The sequence below is a fragment of the Ranitomeya imitator genome, chromosome 1, assembly GCF_032444005.1.
Source record: "Ranitomeya imitator isolate aRanImi1 chromosome 1, aRanImi1.pri, whole genome shotgun sequence".
NCBI classification, from domain to species: domain Eukaryota; kingdom Metazoa; phylum Chordata; class Amphibia; order Anura; family Dendrobatidae; genus Ranitomeya; species Ranitomeya imitator.
In genome coordinates, this window is record NC_091282.1 from 901,298,967 (window position 1) to 901,321,142 (window position 22,176).

Consider the following 22,176-nt stretch of genomic DNA (forward strand, 5'->3'; position numbering starts at 1 on the left):
GTGCCCTAGCGCCTTCAGTGGAGTGCCATAACAGCCTTGTGTACAGAGCCATAACAGCCTGGTGCCGGCTGCCCGTAACATAGCCTGGTGCAGCCTGCCCATAACACAGCCTGGTGTAGCCTGACCATAATACAGTCTGGTGTAGTATGTCTGTGTCATGTCAGACGCTATTCACACTAGGGCGTCCGACAGACAGCGGTAATTCCATTTACGTCCACTATACGCTCAGTGGCGCCGGCTAGACTTTATTCAGGTTTCTCGGGGTTAATTTAGTTGGTAATCGGGTTGGAGGTTGGGTTACGCCCATGGCCTTTAAATAGTCTTGCTGGACTTTGGGCGTCGTCGATTATAGCTTGTGCCTCGTGCCTAGTGATTCCGGTCTGGAGTGGTGGTTTTGGAGTAGAAATATCGTATCTGGTGGTGTATGATCCGTTGTTATATTTCTCCTTCCTATATTTGTTGCCCTATGCACATTATCGCATTTTCCGGTGTGCTTGCGGCGTGGTGCGTTTTTAGTTTTCCCTGTCTGTGCTTTCTGTGGGGGATTGGTGTGTGGTCTCTTCACTGGGTGGCGGGTGGTGGTTTCAGCATAGGGCTGAAACAGGAGTTAGAGCCAGGCCTGGCGGCCCAGACAAGCACACCATCAGTGTAAATTCTGGGAGAGGGACAGACAGGGTTTCCCCTAGTCTGAGGGATAACGCAGGGGCCCGGGTAACCAGCCTTAGTCTCTCTTGGCAGCCCCGTGACAGTCTGTAATTCAGCCTGGTGTAGCATGCCCATAATAGTGCCTGGTGTAGTGTGCCCATAATACAGTTTAGTATAGAATGCCCATAATACAGCCTGGTGTAGCCTGACCATAATACAGTCTGGTGTAGTATGTCTGTAATGCAGCCTGGTGTAGCGTGCCCATAATACAGTTTAGTATAGTGTGCCTGAAATACAGTCTCATGTGGCATACCCGTAATACAGCCTGGTGTAGCATGCCCATAATACTGACTGATGTAGCGTGCTCGTAAAACAGCTTAGTGTAGCGTGCCCATAATACAGTTTGGTATAGCGTTCTCATAATACAACCTGGTGTAACATGCTCATAATACAGTCTGGTGTAGCGTGCCCATAATACAACCTGTGCAGAGTGCCCAAAATACAGCCAAAATACAGCCTGGTGTAGCATGCCCATAATACAGCCTTGTGTAGCATTCCCCTAATACAGCTCGGTGAACATGCCCATAATACAGCCTGGTGTAATGTGCTAATAATACTGTACAGCCTGGTGTAACGTTCCCGTAATACAACCTGGTGTAGCATGCCCGTAATGCAGCCTGATGTAGCGGGCCCATAATACAGCCTGGTGTCGCATGCCCAAAATACAGCCTGGTGTAGCATGCCCGTATTACTGCCTGGTGTAGTGTGCCCATAATACAGTTTCGTAGAGCATGCCTGAAATACATCCTGGAGTAGCATGCCCATAATACAGCCCGATGTAGCGTGCCCATAATGCAGTCTGGTGTAGCATGTCTGTAATGCAACCTGGTGTAGCATGCCCAAAATACTGGCTTGTGTAGTGTGCCCGTAATACTGCCTGGTGTAGCGTGCCCATAATACAGTTTAGTATAGTGTGCCCGAAATACAGCCTGGTGTAGCATGCCCGTAATACAGCCTGGTGTAGCATGCCTGTAACACAGCCTGATGTCGCATGCCTGAAATACATCCTGGTGTAGCATGCCGGTATCACAGCCTGGTGTAGCATGCCCATAATACTGACTGATGTAGAGTGCTCGTAAAACAGCTTAGTGTAGCTTGCCCACAATACAGTTTGGTATAGCGTGCCCATAATACAACCTGGTGTAATGTGCTCATAATGCAGTCTGGTGTAGCATGACCATAATACAGCCTGGTGTAGCGTGCCTATAATGCAGCATTGTGTAGCATGCCCTTAATACATCTTGGTGAACATGCCCATAATACAGTATAGCCTGGTGTAACCTGCTCATAATACTGTACAACCTGGTGTAATGTGCCCGTAATACAGCCTGGTGCAGCGTGCCTGTAATACAACCTACTGTAGTTTAGCATGACTGTAATACAGCCTAGTGTAGCGTGACTGTAATACAGCCTAGTGCAGCATGCCCTTAATACAGCCTGGTTTAGTGTGCTTGTAATACTGGCTGGTGTAGAGTGACTGTACTACAGCCTCGTGTACAATGCCCATAAAACAACCTGGTGCAGTGTGTCCATAATACAGCTTGGTGTAACGTGCCAGTAATACAGCCTTAGGTGGTGTGACCGTAATACAGCCTGGTGCAGCGTGCCTATAATAGAGCCTGGTGCAGCATGCCTATAATAGAGCCTGGTGCAGCATGCCTATAATAGAGCCTGGTGTAGAATGCCCATAATACAGCTTGGTGTAGCATGGCATGCCTATAATACAGCCTGGTGCAGTGTGACCGTAATACAGCCTGGTGTAGCTTGCTTGTAATATAGCCTGGTGCAGAGTGCCCTAATCCAGCCTTTTCTCTACTGGGAATTTTTCTTAGGTGGAAAAACATGAAGAGAGCATGTTATATTGGATGAAAATGTGGTCATGGTGCTGCTGGTGGTGATGGTTTAGCTGCTGCAGGGAGATGATGTGATTGATTTGTGCCTATTATGTGTCCAAGTGTAACACCTTTCTCAGTTGCAAGCAAGCGACAGAATGTCCTGAGTAATTTCATAGGCCCAAGTAGCACTGGCCAAATTGTGAGGCCAGAACATGTTGAAGCGATGTTAGATTGGATGGCTGAGGCTGCCTCCAGCTCCTTTGCATTGTCTTCCACCGGGTACTCTACAGAAAGTGCAGAGTTGGCACCTGAGTACCGTGGGCATATTTCTTACTCCTCACCCCATTGCAAATCAGCCAAGCAGTGTGAGCCCTAAGTCATGAAGCAGTCTCTTCTGCTTTTTGATGTCTCCGCTGGCTGGGGTTCTGTGACCCATCCACCATGCCCTGCCCCAGATGTGGAGGAGGCTGACTGCACTGATGCCCAATCACTTGTTGTGTTGGAGGATGAGTACGTGGGAGGGCTAGTGCACTTCGTCAGCGGACCACTGCAGCACATCTCCGAATATGACAAAACACAGGTGTCAACTGCTGCGAGTTTCTGCAGTGTGCAGACTGTCAAGGAGAGCAGGGGTGAGGAATGGGTGGAAGATGTTGCGGGGTATGATGAGTTCCTAGACCGCACATGGTGCGAAGACAATCCTAGTGACATCCGCAGTTCAGAGGAAGACGAAGTGGTCACGCTGCCCCTGTAGCACAGCAAATGAGGAAGCAGGCTGCAAAAGAACAGTAGGCAGCCCCTAGCCAGTGCGTGGGCTGCTACTACCCACTGCACCGAGGAAATGAGCAAACCAAAGCCAGCTCAAAGGAGCTCCCCGGTATAGCATTTCTTCAGGCAATGAGCTGATGACAAGACACAGGAAGTTTGCACTCTGTGCTGTCAGAGCCTTAAACGAGGCATAAATCTTCTGAACCTGAGCATCACCTGCATGATGATGCATCTGAATTCCAAGCACAAGGTGCAGTGAAGTATATACTTTAAAAAGCATGACAGATCTGAGCCTTCTGCTGCTCCCTCTTCTGCTGTGATCTCGGCCCCTTCCTGCCACTCCTTATCAACTGGACCACCTGCCTGCCTGCAAAGAGAGGATGTGACAGCACCACCACCAGCAGTGTCACTGAGCATCTCCACAGTGTATTTAACTCTCCATTCCCCAAACCCACGAGAGAAAGAGGAAATCCCCCTTACCCACCCACAAACCATAGTCCTGAATGACAGCATTTCCAAATTCCAGTCCTTTGAAATGCTGCCATTCGGTCTGGTGGAGACGGACAGTTTAAAAAAATTAATGTAAGTGGCTGTCCCACAATTTGTTGTTCCCAGCCGCCACTACTTTTCCAGGGGGGCCATCCCTGCCCCGCACACACATGTGGCGGAGCAAATCAGGTGTGCACTGTGCAATGCCATCAATGGTCCAGATAACCACTGATTCATGGACCAATAAGCTCCGCCAGGAATGCTACATCTCCCTAACTGCCCACTAGGTAAATGTAGTGGTGGTTAGGACAGAGGAGGAAAGCTTTCTAGACCATGTCCTACCACCACTGAGGATTGCTGGATGTTTCTACTTTTCTTCCTCCACCGCCTCCTCATACGGTCACAGTGAGACCTGCACCACCAACTTCATCACAGCCAAAGGGAAATTACAGCAGGGTGATCTGAAACTCATCTGTTTGGGGGATAAATCCCCCACCATGCAGAAGCTGTGGACAGGGATCAAACAGCAGACAGATGAGTGGTTGATGCTGGTGAACCTCAAGCCCGGCCTGGTGGTGTGCGAAAACAGGCGAAATCTCATAGCAGCTCTGGGCCTAGCCGGTTTGACGCACATCCTTTGCCTGACGTATGTGCTGAATTTGGTAGCCCTTACTATGACTATTTTACAGTCATTATACAGCACCAAAGTTTGGGTCGCCATTGACTTATGTGGGGTTCGGGTCCGGGGTCAAGTTCTGGTCAAGTTTTGATACCCCAACTGAACTTTGGACTCAAGTTGCTACAAACCAGACAAACTCGAACTTCTAGAGCAGAAGTGTGTTCATAGAGAAAACTTAGTGGTGTCTATTACAGCTGCTATGACTTCCTCTAATAACTCATATTCCAGCAGTGATGCTGTATTTATAGACAATAAATGTATACTTCACTCAGAGAAAGGAATTACATTAACTAGCTCAAAAAGTATGTTTAAAGAATAATTGGCCTTTGTTATTAAATGATTCCGCAGACAATATTATTATTTATTATAGCGCCATTTATTCCATGGTGCTTTACATGCGAGACATAGCAAAGTTATGAATTTGTGAAATAATACTTTATTGCCTTGTTTTGCTTTTTTTCTCTTCCAAACACCATGCTGCAGTGTTGTTTCAATGCCGTTAGTCATGTAACTAAAAACTTCTAATGTAAAGTTTTCAAAAAACCTGTATTTTTACTTTGCAAAGTATTCTAGAATGCTGATATAGAAGCCATATTATACTATATACAAAACACTATCAACATTTTTACTGTATTAATTTAAATGAATATTAGATACAACTTCAATCCAGTTCATCACCCTAACTCTTCTTCTGTAACGATGGATGCAGTATGTGGTTTAGCATTGTCTTGCGAAGATATGCAAGGCTTTCCCTGAGATAGACATTGATGGGAGCATATGTTGTTGTAATACCTCTATATAATTCTCAGCATTGACAGTGCCTTTAAAGATGTGCAAGCTGCCCATGTCAAAGGCAGTAGTGTAAACCCATAGTATCAGAGACGCCAGATTTTAAGCTGTGGATTAATAAAAAACTGGATGGTCCCACTCCTTTTGAGTGCACAGGACACGGCATCTGTGGCTTCCATAAAGAATTTCAGATTTCGCTTCATCTGATCTAAGAACAGTTTTAGTCCTTTTTAAATGATCTTTGGCCAAGAGAAGATGGCAATTTTTTGGACTGTGTTGCTAAATGTATGTCTTCTTTTTAGCATGATAGAGCTTTAACTTAACATTTGGTTTGCACAGTGAACTGTGTTTGCAGACAATGATTTCTTGAAGTATTCCTGAGCCCATGCTGCGATTTGCACTTCCAAATCATGCCTGTTATTAATACAGTGCCGCCTGAGGGCCCGTCGATTATGATCATCCATTATTGACCATCTGCCTTGGTGCACATGGATTTATCCAGAATCTTTGACTCTTTTGATGGCCTAATATACGTTATGGTTGGATATTCAAACTATTAGCAATTCTTTTTACATTGTTCTACTATTTTAGATGCAGTTGTTCACATACTAGTGAATCTCTGACTATCTTTACCTCTGAGAGACTCTGCCTCTCTAATACATTCTTTTTATATACAGTCATGTGTCACTGATACCACTCAACTTTCCAGCCTTTTGTTAACCTCATTTAATCTTTTTTTAGATGTATTGCTGCAATCAATTTCGAAAAGTGTTAATTTTTCCAAATTAAATTCTTCTACTTTTGATCTGTGTTCTAAAAGAGATATTCAAATCATTGCATTCTTGTTAACTTTACATTTTACCCAGCATCCCAACTTTTTTAAATTGGGGTTGTATATGATAGGCCACCAGTATCAGATTGTGGGGATCCAAGTCTTGCCACTAGCCTCAATCACCTGATGGCTTTTGAGGAGCGCTAATGATATTTCTGTGTTCTTTCTGGTCACTTTACTGTTCTTGAAAAGCCATCAACATTTAAAGGGTTATGCACAAAATCACAGATTATGCCTTATCCATAAGATAGAGGATAATTTGATGTTCGCTGAGGGTCCAACTGCTGAGGATCACAGTGATCCGGAGATCAGGTCTCTAGAATCCTAAAAACAGCTTGATTGGAGCAGAGATGCCCATGCTTTACCTCCATTCATTTTCAGAGCTGAGTACAGCGTTCGCTATTCCGACATTCCCATAGACAATAAATGTAACGGAGGTTGAGTGTACACATCTCGCTCCAGTTAAGACAGGACTGTGGAACCCGGTTCTCAGGGTTCTCAGGATAGTTGAGGGTCTTAGAAGTTGGACCTCTCGACAATCAGCCAGTTTACACCTATCCAATGGATAGGAAATAACTTCTGATTTCCCTTTTAGGAAAATAGCTGCTGCTCCCCATTGCAAAGGTATCGATTCCTGAGTATTTGTTTAAGATTTGTGATGGGGTTATTGGCAATATAGGCGCAGAGTATAAGAAAATATTGATTTTCGGGGCGCACTGTATAAAGGAACATATAATTTCATCAAGAGTCTAATCACTGTGGTAATACCACATACACTATGTATGCAACTGTGGAACATTCTTTATACTGTCACTTGAATCCCAAATTCATACATATTCCTCCAATAAAGCATCTTAGTGGTCTACTGTAATTGTGCCTTCACTGTGACCCGCTGTGCCAAAGTAATTGACGTTTATGAAGTCTGGTAGAGGGCAAAGGCTGGAGTCTTAAAGCTAAATAATCGGCTCTGACATGCCGTCCCATAGTTTTCATATCGCTGTAAATCTTGTGTAATAATAGCGCCACCCAGAGGGGAACATCTGTTAAAGCAGGAATCTTATCTACTTACAGATAAGATAAAGTGGAATAACAGCACATATACAAAGGCTGATAGAATTATATATACTATGCTCATATTGCAGCAGAAACCATAAAATAAAGTATTTTCAGTTTTACAGGTATTCTTCAATGTTTTAATGAATACATATTTTGGAGTGGTATTAGTGAACGATCGATCCCGTAACATTAGATTTAGGCATTTGGTCCCGTGTATGTCTGTGCAGCTGAATTAATGAGAAGACAACACATCATTTAGTTAGGAATGGATATAAAATCTATTTTAATAAAGATAACATTTTTTACTTTCTTGTTCTTTTCTATGTGATGAAAATGTGCTATGATATTCTGCCATCTAGTGGTCGTGATAGGTAATTGGTTATGCTTCACATTTCACCGTTTGTGTGATTTAGAAGCAACACCCTGGGAAGATTTATACAGAGCGTCATAACATGCATGGAAGTCCGAGTAGGGAAAACTGATGGAAATTGCTCCACATTTCTCAAAATGACATACACTGCAGAATATATTTGCAATTCACTACGCATGTAACACATATTTCTTCTCCCCACTCCTGACTGTTATGCATATAGACCAAATTTGAGCCAAAAATAGCACAAATAGTTAATATTGTTGCATTTTTATACACTTATCAAAACTTTGGGTTTCTATATATTTTTTCTATTTATATGGAATAATTTGCAATACAATTCAGATGCATTCTGATATTATATATAATAGATGGTTGCCCGATTCTAACGCATCGGGTATTCTAGAATATATATGTCCACGTAGTATATTGCCCAGCCACGTAGTATATTGCACAGCCACATAGTATACAGCACAGACACGTACTATATTGCGCAGCCACGTAGTATATTGCTCAGCTACGTAGTATATTGCCCAGCCACGTAGTATATTACCCAGCCACATAGTATATTGCCCAGCCACGTAGTTTACAGCACAGACACGTAGTATATTACGCAGCCACGTAGTATATTGCTCAGCTACGTAGTAAATTGCCCAGCCACGTAGTATATTGCCCAGCCACGTAGTATATTGCCCAGCCACATAGTATATTGCCCAGCCACGTAGTATATTGCTCAGCCACATAGTATATTGCTCAGCCACGTAGTATATTGACCAGCCACATAGTATATTGCCCAGCCACATAGTATATTGCTCAGCCACGTAGTATATTGCTCAGCCACATAGTATATTGCACAGCTACGTAGTATATTGCCCAGTGACATAGTATATTGCTCAGCCACGTAGTATATTGCTCAGCCACGTAGTATATTGCCCAGCCACATAGTATATTGCCCAGCCACGTAGTATATTGCTCAGCCACGTAGTATATTGCTCAGCCATGTAGTATATTGCCCAGCTATGTAGTATATTGCCCAGTGACATAGTATACAGCACAGAGCCACGTAGCATATTGCACAGGCCATGTAGTATATTGCCCAGCTATGTAGTATATTGCCCAGCCACGTATGACACAGGTTAAAAAAATAAAAAATAAACACATACTCACCTTCCGCAGGCGCATTGTAGCACTGTCGCCTCTGTGGGGTGCAGGCGGCATCTTCCGGTCCGAGGGTGTGCTGACGTTGCGGTCACATGACTGTGACATCACGGCAGGTTCTTGTTATTATTATAGTGCTTTGTAAAAAGCACTGTATTGTTATTCCACCGTAGACAACTTCTTATTCTTCTTATTATTATTAGGCTTTTTTCCGCAATTAATGCGGCCCGAACCGCTACACGCACAGACTCCAGTGAGGTGTCATTTCGAAGCCAGCGTCCCCAAGAGGTGTGCTAAGTATTTTTCGTGTCGATCGGATTTGTAGTTTTGGCGCAATTAACGTTTGAAAATTGTTTTTCTCTCATTGGAATGCATTGCCAATGCATTTCAATAGGGAAATTTAGCCATAAGGTATAATGGCTGATTACTGAGGCAATTTAAAAAATAACTGCCAACTGCCACCTGGCTGATCAGCTCATTGATATGTGCAGTCACACCCAGTTACTATGACAACGCCTACGAACTCTACATGACCCCACCAGGACACAGTTTTGCCAGATAATATCAGCTCTTAAAGTGACCAACCCACCAAATTGTTACCTGAGGTGTCCAGCCCACCAAATAGGAGGCCGAGGGGCCCCGACCACCACATCGGAGGCCGAGGCGCCCCGGCCTCCAAATCGGAAGCCGAGGGGCCCCGGCCTCCAATTCGGAGGCCGAGGCCCCCCGGCCTCCAAATCGGAGGCCGAGGGGCCCCGGCCTCCAAATCGGAGGCCGAGGGGCCCCGGCCTCCAAATCGGAGGCCGAGGGGCCCCGGCCTCCAAATCGGAGGCCGAGGGGCCCCGGCCTCCAAATCGGAGGCCGAGGGGCCCCGGCCTCCAAATCGGACCCTGAGGGGCCCCGGCCTCCAAATCGGACCCTGAGGGGCCCCGACCTCCAAATCGGACCCTGAGGGGCCCCGACCACCAAATCGGACCCTGAGGGGCCCCGACCACCAAAGTGGACCCTGAGGGGCCCCGACCTCCAAATCGGACCCTGAGGGGCCCCGACCACCAAATCGGACCCTGAGGGGCCCCGACCACCAAATCGGACCCTGAGGGGCCCCGACCACCAAATCGGACCCTGAGGGGCCCCGACCACCAAATCGGACCCTGAGGGGCCCCGACCACCAAATCGGACCCTGAGGGGCCCCGACCACCAAATCGGACCCTGAGGGGCCCCGACCACCAAATCGGACCCTGAGGGGCCCCGACCACCAAATCGGACCCTGAGGGGCCCCGACCACCAAATCGGACCCTGAGGGGCCCCGACCACCAAATCGGACCCTGAGGGGCCCCGACCTCCAAATCGGACCCTGAGGGGCCCCGACCACCAAATCGGACCCTGAGGGGCCCCGACCACCAAATCGGACCCTGAGGGGCCCCGACCACCAAATCGGACCCTGAGGGGCCCCGACCTCCAAATCGGACCCTGAGGGGCCCCGACCACCAAATCGGACCCTGAGGGGCCCCGACCACCAAATGTGACCCAGAGTGACCCCGCCCACCAAATGTGACCCCGCCCACCAAATGTGACCCCGAGTGGCCCCGCCCACCAAATGGGACCGCGAGTGGCCCCGCCCACCAAATCGGACCCAGAGGTGCCCCGCCCACCAAATCGGACCCAGAGTGACCCCGCCCACCAAATGTGACCCAGAGTGACCCCGCCCACCAAATGTGACCCAGAGTGACCCCGCCCACCAAATGTGACTCAGAGTGACCCCGCCCACCAAATGTGACCCAGAGTGACCCCGCCCACCAAATGTGACCCAGAGTGACCCCGCCCACCAAATGTGACCCAGAGTGACCCCGCCCACCAAATGTGACCCAGAGTGACCCCGCCCACCAAATGTGACCCAGAGTGACCCCGCCCACCAAATGTGACCCAGAGTGACCCCGCCCACCAAATGTGACCCAGAGTGACCCCGCCCACCAAATGTGACCCAGAGTGACCCCGCCCACCAAATGTGACCCAGAGTGACCCCGCCCACCAAATGTGACCCAGAGTGACCCCGCCCACCAAATGTGACCCAGAGTGACCCCGCCCACCAAATGTGACCCAGAGTGACCCCGCCCACCAAATGTGACCCAGAGTGACCCCGCCCACCAAATGTGACCCAGAGTGACCCCGCCCACCAAATGTGACCCAGAGTGACCCCGCCCACCAAATGTGACCCAGAGTGACCCCGCCCACCAAATGTGACCCAGAGTGACCCCGCCCACCAAATGTGACCCAGAGTGACCCCGCCCACCAAATGTGACCCAGAGGTGCCCCGCCCACCAAATCTGACCGAGGTGCCCCGCCCACCAAATCTGACCCAGAGGTGCTCTGCCCACCAAATCTGACCCAGAGTGGCCCCGCCCACCAAATCTGACCGAGGTGCCCCGCCCACCAAATCTGACCCAGAGGTGCTCTGCCCACCAAATCTGACCCAGAGTGGCCCCGCCCACCAAATCTGACCCAGAGTGGCCCCGCCCACCAAATCGGACCCAGAGTGGTCCCGTCTACCAAATCGGACACAGAGTGGCCCCGCCCACCAAATCATCCCCTGAAGGGCCCCGCCCACCAAACCAGCGCCTGAAGGGCACCCAAGTGTGAAAGTCTTGCAGGGGCAGCCCGGGCACCATTACAAAGCACTATCTGTAGTTCCTTCAGGAAATACCCATCTAGTTATTATTATTATTTATTATTATAGCGCCATTTATTCCATGGCGCTTTACATGTGAGATGGGGTATACATAATAAACAAGTACAATAATCTTGAACAATACAAGTCACAACTGGTACAGGAGGAGAGAGGGCCCTGCCCGCGAGGGCTCACAATCTACAAGGGATGGGTGAGGATACAGTAGGTAGGGTAGAGCTGGCCGTGCAGCGGTTTGGTCGATCGGTGGTTACTGCAGGTTGTAGGCTTGTCGGAAGAGGTGGGTCTTCAGGTTCTTTTTGAAGGTTTCGATGGTAGGCGAGAGTCTGATATGTTGTGGTAGAGAATTCCAGAGTAGGGGGGATGCACGAGAGAAATCTTGTATGCGATTGTGGGAAGAGGAGATAATAGGGGAGTAGAGAAGGAGATCTTGTGAGGATCGGAGGTTGCGTGCAGGAGAGTACCGGGAGACGAGGTCGCAGATGTATGGAGGAGACAGGTTGTGGATGGCTTTGTATGTCATGGTTAGGCTTTTGTACTGGAGTCTCTGGGTGATGGGGAGCCAGTGCAGGGATTGACAGAGGGGAGAGGCCGGGGAATAGCGGGGGGACAGGTGGATTAGTCGGGCAGCAGAGTTTAGAATAGATTGGAGGGGTGCAAGAGTGTTAGAGGGGAGGCCACAGAGCAGGAGGTTACAGTAGTCAAGGCGGGAGATGATGAGGGCATGGACTAGGGTCTTTGCGGATTCATGACCGTGTAGCGGTCACATGAACGTGACGTCACGGCAGGTCCTTTTCACGCAGGCGCACAGGACTTGTGATGACATCGCGGTCACATGACTGTGACATCATGGCAGGTCCTTCTGCCAGACCATTCGTGCGACCGGAGCGTGCCGGTTGCATCGCGAGGAGCGGGAAAGACGGCGTAGGTGAGTATATAATAATTTTTAATTTTTTTAATTTTTTTTAACATTCAATGTTTTTATTATTGATGCTGCATAGGCTGCGTCAATAGTAAAAAAAACGTGGTCACACAGGGTTAATTGCAGCGGTAACGGACTGCATTACACCACGGTCTGTTACCGCTTCCATTAACCCTGTGTAAGGGCAGACCGGAGGGGAGTATGCGGGTGCCGGGCAGTGAGTGCGGGGAGTAAGGAGCGGCCATTTTCTTCCGGACTGTGCGCGTCGCTGATTGGTCGCGGCAGCCATGACAGGCAGCTGCCGAGACCGATCAGCGAACGAATAACCGTTACAGAAAGACAGACAGACGGAAGTACCCCTTCGACATTTATGTATACAGTGGGGCAAAAAAGTATTTAGTCAATCAGCAATAGTGCAAGTTCCACCACTTAAAAAGATGAGAGGCGTCTGTAATTTACATCATAGGTAGAAAATAAGTATTTGGTCAGAAACAAACAATCAAGATTTCAGGCTCTCACAGACCTGTAACTTCTTCTTTAAGAGTCTCCTCTTTCCTCCACTCATTACCTGTAGTAATGGCACCTGTTTAAACTTGTTATCAGTATAAAAAGACACCTGTGCACACCCTCAAACAGTCTGACTCCAAACTCCACTATGGTGAAGAACAAAGAGCAGTCAAAGGACACCAGAAACAAAATTGTAGCCCTGCACCAGGCTGGGAAGACTGAATCTGCAATAGCCAACCAGCTTGGAGTGAAGAAATCAACAGTGGGAGCATTAATTAGAAAATGGAAGACATACAAGACCACTGATAATCTCCCTCGATCTGGAGCTCCATGCAAAATCCCACCCCGTGGGGTCAGAATGATCACAAGAACGGTGAACAAAAATCCCAGAACCACGCGGGGGGACCTAGTGAATGAACTGCAGAGAGCTGGGACCAATGTAACAAGGCCTACCATAAGTAACACACTACGCCACCATGGACTCAGATCCTGCAGTGCCAGACGTGTCCCACTGCTTAAGCCAGTACATGTCCGGGCCCGTCTGAAGTTTGCTAGAGAGCATTTGGATGATCCAGAGGAGTTTTGGAAGAATGTCCTATGGTCTGATGAAACCAAACTGGAACTGTTTGGTAGAAACACAACTTGTCGTGTTTGGAGGAAAAAGAATACTGAGTTGCATCCATCAAACACCATACCTACTGTAAAGCATAGTGGTGGAAACATCATGCTTTGGGGCAGTTTCTCTGCAAAGGGGCCAGGACGACTGATCCGGGTACATGAAAGAATGAATGGGGCCATGTATCGTGAGATTTTGAGTGCAAACCTCCTTCCATCAGCAAGGGCATTGAAGACGAAACGTGGCTGGGTCTTTCAACATGACAATGATCCAAAGCACACCGCCAGGGAAACGAAGGAGTGGCTTCGTAAGAAGCATTTCAAGGTCCTGGAGTGGCCTAGCCAGTCTCCAGATCTCAACCCTATAGAAAACCTTTGGAGGGAGTTGAAAGTCCGTGTTGCCATGCGAAAAGCCAAAAACATCACTGCTCTAGAGGAGATCTGCATGGAGGAATGGGCCAACATACCAACAACAGTGTGTGGCAACCTTGTGAAGACTTACAGAAAACGTTTGACCTCTGTCATTGCCAACAAAGGATATATTACAAAGTATTGAGATGAAATTTTGTTTCTGACCAAATACTTATTTTCCACCATAATATGCAAATAAAATGTTAAAAAAACAGACAATGTGATTTTCTGGATTTTTTTTTCTCAGTTTGTCTCCCATAGTTGAGGTCTACCTATGATGTAAATTACAGACGCCTCTCATCTTTTTAAGTGGTGGAACTTGCACTATTGCTGACTGACTAAATACTTTTTTGCCCCACTGTATATATATATATATATATATCTATAATATAACGCTGGGAGCGTCACTCTGTCCGAAGCCTTTATAGACTGCGCAGGCGCAAAGCTCCTAGCGTTACATTATAGAGTGTCAGGAAAAAAATGGCGCCAGAAGGCGCGGACTGCCGGGAGCAGGGGGACACCGTGCACATATTTGCGCCCTGATTATGCTGTGGCACTTCATGCCACAGCAATTTGTTACTTACGCCATTCCTTTCCGCCCATTTTCTTCGTCCTCCTGCTGCCGGAATCTGCGCCTGCGCAGTCCACGCTTTCCGGCGCCATTTTCTTGAAGACACACTGCAGGTGTGTCTTCAAGAAAATGGTGCCGGAAAGCGCAGACTGCGCAGGCGCCGATTCCGGCAGCAGGAGGGCGAAGAAAATGGGGGAAAGGAATGGCGTAAGTAACAAATTGCTGTGGCATGAAGCTGTGGCACTTCATGCCACAGCAATTTGTTACTTACGCCACCTGATTCCTTTCCGCCTCCATTTTCTTGGTCCTGCTGCCGGAATCAGCGCCTGCGCAGTCCGCGCTTTCCGGCGCCATTTTCTTGAAGACACACTGCAGTGTGTCTTCAAGAAAATGGCGCCGGAAAGCGCGGACTGCGCAGGCGCCGATTCCGCCAACAGGAGGACCAAGAAAATGGCGGCGAAAAGGAATCAGGTGGCGCAAGTAACAAATTGCTGTGGCATGAGGCTGTGGCACTTCATGCCACAGCTATTTGTTACTTACGCCCACTGATACGGGGCATATATTATGGAGCATCTTATGGAGCAGCGTATGGGGCATATGGATGGGAGCAGCAAATTAAAGAACGGTGGCGCAGGATGGGAGCAGCACATGACAGAACGGGGGCGCAGGATGGGAGCAGCACATGACAGAATAGGGCAGCACATGACAGAACGGGGGTGCAGGATGGCAGCAGCACATGACAGAACGGGGGTGCAGGATGGCAGCAGCACATGACAGAACGGGGGTGCAAGATGGAAGCAGCACATGACAGAACGGGGGCGCAGGATGGGAGCAGCACATGACAGAACGGGGGTGCAGGATGGGAGCAGCACATGACAGAACGGGGCGCAGGATGGGAGCAGCACATGACAGGATGGGGGCGCAGGATGGGAGCAGCAAATGACAGAATGGAGGTGCAGGATGGGAGCAGCACATGACAGAACGGGGGCGCAGGATGGGAACAGCACATGACAGAATGGGGGCGCAGGATGGAGCAGCACATGTCAGAATGGGGGCGCAGGATGGGTGCAGCACATGACAGGATGGGGGCACAGGATGGAGCAGCACATGACAGGATGGGGACACAGGATGGAGCAGCACATGACAGGACGGGGGCGCAGGATGGCAGCAGCACATACCAGGATGGAGACCATATACCAATATAAATGCTCGCCACCCGGGCGTAGAACGGGTTCAATAGCTAGTATATATATATATATATATATATATATATATATATATATATATATATATATATATACAGTGGGTACAGAACGTATTCAGACCCCTTTAAATGTTTCACTCTTTATTTTATTGTTTCATTGCAGCCATTTGGTAAACTCAAAAAAGTTATTTTTTTCACATTAATGTACACTCGGCACTCCATCTTGACTGAACAAAACAGAAATGTAGATTTGCTTGCAAATTTATTAACCCCTTAAGCCCCGAGGGTAGTTTGCACGTTAATGACCGGGCCAATTTTTACAATTCTGACCACTGTCCCTTTATGAGGTTATAACTCTGGAACGCTTCAACGGATCTTGGCGATTCTGACAATGTTTTCTCGTGATGTATTGTACTTCATGATAGTGGTAAAATTTATTCAATATTACTTGCGTTTATTTGTGAAAAAAATGGAAATTTGGCGAAAATTTTGAAAATTTCGCAATTTTCCAACTTTGAATTTTTATACCCTTAAATCACAGAGATATGTCATGCAAAATACTTAATAAGTAACATTTCCCACATGTCTACTTTACATCAGCACAATTTTGGAACCAAAATTTTTTTTTGTTAGGGAGTTATAAGGGTTAAAAGTTGACCAGCAATTTCTCGTTTTTGCAACACCATTTTTTTTTTAGGGATCACATCTCATTTGAAGTCATTTTGAGGGGTCTATATGATAGAAAATACCCAAGTGTGACACCATTCTAAAAACTGCACCCCTCAAGGTGCTCAAAACCACATTCAAGCAGTTTATTAACCCTTCAGGTGTTTTACAGGAATTTTTGGAATGTTTAAAAATAAACATTTAACTTTTTTTCACACAAAATTTATTTCAGCTCCAATTTGTTTTATTTTACCAAGGGTAACAGGAGAAAATGGACCCCAAAAGTTGTTGTACAATTTGTCCTGAGTACGTTGATACCCCATATGTGGGGATAAACCACTGTTTGGGCGCATGGCAGAGCTCGGAAGGAAAGGAGCGCCATTTGACTTTTCAATGCAAAATTGACTGGAATTGAGATGGGACGCCATGTTGCGTTTGGAGAGCTCCTGATGTGCCTAAACATTGAAACCCCCCACAAGTGACACCATTTTGGAAAGTAGACCCCTTAAGGAACTTATCTAGATGTGTGGTGAGCACTTTGACCCACCAAGTGCTTCATAGAAGTTTATAATGCAGAGCCGTAAAAATAAAAAATCATATTTTTTCACAAAAATGATCTTTTTGCCCCCAATTTTTTATTTTCCCAAGGGTCAGAGAAGAAATTAGACCACAAAAGTTGTTGTGCAATTTGTCCTGAGTACGCTGATACCCCATATGTGGGTGTAAAACATTGTTTGGGCGCATGGCAGAGCTCGGAAGGGAAGGAGTGCCATTTGACTTTTCAATGCAAAATTGACTGGAATTGAGATGGGACGCCATGTTGCGTTTGGAGAGCCCCTGATGTGCCTAAACATTGAAACCACCCAAAAGTGACACCATTTTGGAAAGTAGACCCCCTAAGGAACTTATCTAGATGTGTTTTGAGAGCTTTGAGCCCCCAAGTGTTTCACTACAGTTTATAACGCAGAGCCGTGAAAATAAAAATTCTTTTTTTTTTTCACAAAAATGATATTTTAGTCCCCAGTTTTGTATTTTCACAAGGGTAACAGGATAAATTGGACCCCAAAAGTTGTTCTCCAATTTGTCCTGAGTACGCTGATACCCTATATGTGGGGGAGAAGCACTGGGCGCATGGCAGAGCTCGGAAGGGAAGGAGCGCCATTTGGAATACAGACTTAGATGGATTGGTCTGCAGGCGTCACGTTGCATTTGCAGAGCCCCTGATGTACCCAAACAGTAGAAACCTCCCACAAGTGACCCCATATTGGAAACTAGACCTCCCAAGGAACCTATCTAGATGTGTTGTGAGAACTTTGAACCCCCAAGTGTTTCACTGCAGTTTACAACGCAGAGCCGCAAAAATAAAAAAAATCTTATTTTTCCCACAAAAATGATTTTTAGCCCCCCACATTTTTATTTTCCCAAGGATAACAAGAGAACTTGGACCCCAAAAGTTGTTGTCTAATTTGTCCTGAGTACGCTGATACCCCATATGTTGGGGTAAACCCCTGTTTGGGCGCACCGGAGAGCTCGGAAGGGAAGGAGCGCTGTTTTACTTTTTCAACGCAGAATTGGCTGGAATTGAGATCGGACGCCATGTCGCGTTTGGAGAGCCCCTGATGTGCCTGAACAGTGGAAACTCCCCAATTCTACTTGAAACCCTAACCCTAACACACCCCTAACCCTAATCCCAACGGTAACCCTAATCACACCCCTAACCCTGACACATCCCTAATTCTAATCCCAACCCTAATCCCAACCGTAAATATAATCCAAACCCTAACTTTAGCCCCAACCCTAACCCTAACTTTAGCCCCAACCCTAACCCTAACTTTAGCTCCAACCCTAACCCTAACTTTTGCTCCAACCCTAACCCCAACCCTAACCCTAGCCCCAACCCTAACCCTAGCCCCAACCCTAACCCCAACCCTAGCCCCAACCCTAGCCCCAACCCTAGCCCTAACCCTAGCCCTAACCCCAACCCCAACCCTAGCCCCAACCCTAGCCCCAACCCTAGCCCTAACCCTAGCCCCAACCCTAACCCTAACCCTACCCCTAACCCTAGCCCTAACCCTAACCCTAGCCCTGATGGGAAGATGGAAATAAATACATTTTTTTAATTTTATTATTTTTCCCTAACTAAGGGGGTGATGAAGGGGGGTTTGATTTACTTTTATAGCGTTTTTTATATCGGATTTTTATGATTGGCAGCCGTCACACACTGAAAGACGCTTTTTTTATAGCAAAAAAGTTTTTGCGTCTCCACATTTTGAGACCTATAATTTTTCCATATTTTGGTCCACAGAGTCATGTTAGGTCTTGTTTTTTGCGGGACGAGTTGACGTTTTTATTGGTAACATTTTTGGACACATGACAGTTTTTGATCACTTTTTATTCCGATTTTTGTGAGGCAGAATGACCAAAAACCAGCTATTCATGAATTTCTTTTGGGGGAGGCGTTTATACCGTTCCGCGTTTGGTAAAGTGGATGAATCAGTTTTATTCGTCGGGTCAGTACGATTACAGCGATACCTCATTTATATCTTTTTTTATGTTTTGGCGCTTTTATACGATAAAAGCTATTTTATAGAAAAAATAATTATTTTAGCATCGCTTTATTCTCAGGACTATAACTTTTTTATTTTTTTGCTTATTATGCTTTGTGGCAGCTCGTTTTTTGCGGGACAAGATGATGTTTTCAGCGGTATCATGGTTATTTATATCTGTCTTTTTGATCGCGTGTTATTCCACTTTTTGTTCGGCGGTATGATAATAAAGCGTTGTTTTTTGGCTGGTTTTTTTTTTTTCTTACGGTGTTCACTGAAGGGGTTAACTAGTGGGACAGTTTTATAGGTCGGGTCGTTACGGACGCGGCGATCCTAAATATGTGTACATTTATTGTTTGTTTGTTTTTTTTTTAGATAAAGAAATGTATTTATGGGAATAATATTATTTTTTATTATTTATTTATTTAGTAATTTTTTTTTTTTTTTTTTTACATATGTGGAAATTTTTTTAAAAACTTTTTTACTTTGTCCCAGGGGGGGACATCACAGATCGCCGATCTTACAGTTTGCACAGCACTCTGTAAGATCGGCGATCTCATTCATCGCTGCAGCGTTACCAAGTGCCTGCAGGCGACCCGGAGTGCTCCCTGCAGGACCCGGATGCAGCCCCGCGGCCATTTTGGATCCGGGGACTGCAGGGAGAAGACGCTCGGTACACGCGATCGTCTCAGGGAAGCACGCAGGGAGCCCCCTCCCTGCGCGATGCTTCCCTGTACCGCCGGCACATCGCGATCATGTTTGATCGCGGTGTGCCGGGGGTTAATGTGCCGGGAGCGGTCCGTGACCGCTCCTGGCACATAGTGCCGGATGCCAGCTGCGATAGTCAGCTGACACCCGGCCGCGATCGGCCGTGCTCCCCCCGTGAGCGCGGACGATCGCATATGACGTACTATCCCGTCACTGGGAATTAAGTCCCAGGTCACCTGGACGGGATAGTACGTCATATGGGATTAAGGGGTTAAAAAAGGAAAACTGAAATATCACATGGACATAAGTATTCAGACCCTTTGCTCAGTATTGAGTACAAGCACCCTTTTGAGCTATCAAAAATACTAGGCCTAGATAGCTGTCACTTCCAATATCAATACAATCTATAATTTCTCATGGAAGTAAACACCAAAAAATATGAAATAACTGTATAATTTTTATTTCAACAAAAAATTACATAACACATAAAATCAGTACATATAAAAGGAATACAGACACAAAAAAACTGCAAACACAGTGCATGTATTAAATGCAAAAAATGGGTCAATGAGGCTGAGGTAAAGTTTTATCAATATGGGTGCCTATAGTTATAAGTATAATAAATTTATAATTTCCAATGAATTTGCATAAGCATTAATAGGTTAAAATTTTCCAATGAATTTGCATAAGCATTAATAGGTTAAAAATTTCCAATGAATTTGCATAAGCATTAATAGGTTAAAAATTTCCAATGAATTTGTAAGTTTCCAAAAGTAAATCACCTTAAAAGGACCCAATGTATAATTAATATGCCTCCTGTATAAATTCCTCACTCAATATGTAGTATAATATATAGCCCATTAAAATACATTTCAACAGACTACATGTAAAAAATATTTACACAATGTGCCAGCCATAAAAGCTAAATATGAAAATAAATAAATATTTGTGCAACAATATGCCTACTATGTACCATTAAATCAACGTAGAATCTAATGCAAAAAGGTATATTAACTATCCAAGTGAATAAAAGTATATACACAAAGGTCCAGGATTAAGGTGCCAAGTGCCCGATTAAGTATACAGGTGAACAGATATTAGTTATATGGCGTACTTTGCACCATTGTGCTTGCTGTGTGCCATTAAATAAACCCAGAGTCCCCTAAAAGGGAGGTGTATACTATTTCAAATAACCCCAGGAAGAAGCTATCGCGAAACGCGCGTCGGGGCTTAGTCTGCTCACACAGTTTATGTATCATGCTACTTTTCAGCCTTTCTCATGCTCTTATCTTGTGTGCCAGTATGCCATATAGCTGAATCTCTTTATTTGTGTACCTAATTAAGCACCTGGCACTTTAATTGCGGATTTCTATGTATTTACCTTCATTCACTGCAGTTTATATCTTTATTTGAAATAGTGTACACCTCCCTTTTAGGGGACTTTGGGTTTATTTAAATTCTTTTTTTTTTTTTCAAAACCTCACAGAGTTTTTTGCGATGGGGTGCTGTGTTGAATTTCCAAGTGATCAGTATGAGAGCGATAACACTAAATATAACACACCTGCTCCCCATTCACATCTGAGACCTTGTAATATTAACGAGACACATGACGCCGAGTCAGGAAAATGGCTAATTGGACACAACTTTTGCCATTTTCACTTAGGGGTGTACTCACTTTTGTGATATACTGTAATTACTTCCCCTCTGCCAACAGACTATTACTAGTGGATAATGAACACTTGTATATTTTCAGGTATAATATTGATAACTCTACACCTGATTATGATGCATTGTTCTGCTTTCTATGCCGCTTTTTATATATTGCTGGTCCGGTACCGTTCTGTCAGTAGGCGCGCGCGTATAGAGAAATGACTAAAGCATGGGTTTATTTAATTTGACATGAAGGTAAAAGCAGACAGGGAGGAAATGAAAAAGATTGTTTTTTAGAGGTATTACAGAAATGATGAATTAACTATGGCACAGCTCAGACACTATGCCGTGGATTACCAGACTGATGTTTCCATATTAACCACGTCCTTCTTGTCTGTTATCTACAGTAACACAGATGTCCACACAGTGGCCTCCCTTCTGAAGCTGTACCTGCGGGAGCTGCCGGAGCCTGTCATCCCATATTCAAAGTATGAAGATTTCCTCTCATGTGCAAAGCAGCTGAGCAAGGAGGAGGAATCCGTGAGTAGCCGAGAATAGGGAGAGGGTGAAGGCCGGGTTCTGTGTACTGTATTACGCACTATATCATAGGTAAAAAGAGGCAGAAAGCTCCAGAGCTGATCCTTCAGAAATTGGGATTTACATAGCCAATAGAAAATGTACTACTGTAATTATGTAAGGTGTTCCTACCACAGCTCAAGGTCATGGTCACTCATGGTGCAAACTACAAGAATGTTTTTCTTAGGCCAGGGTCACACGAGCGTAGATTTCTCTCCTCGGATCGATTATGATAATAACACTGCAATCATACTTTGATCCAAATTTATTCAGAGTGTCAGCTTGATGTGATCTCATTCTCTTGTAGTACAGGTGAGGAGGAGCTGGAGAACAAAATTTCTCCATCTTCTCCATTGTGTGTGCCGTCAGAAATGAGACGGCACGCAGATGTCATCCGACTGCAGTCCGATGTTTTCCAAGCACCCATAGCCTTGAA

General features: G+C 46.0%; 1 protein-coding gene across 6 annotated transcripts in view; it reads left to right on the top strand.

Moving 5' to 3' along the window:
* The window catches only part of ARHGAP24 (Rho GTPase activating protein 24), an 896,906-nt gene that overhangs the window by 845,850 nt on the left and 28,880 nt on the right, over positions 1-22,176 (top strand). For all 6 annotated transcript variants that reach the window (XM_069743298.1, XM_069743290.1, XM_069743329.1 and 3 more), the window contains one exon: positions 21,572-21,704. In XM_069743298.1, the coding sequence (XP_069599399.1) occupies positions 21,572-21,704 (133 nt within the window). The remainder of the gene's footprint in view (positions 1-21,571; positions 21,705-22,176) is intronic.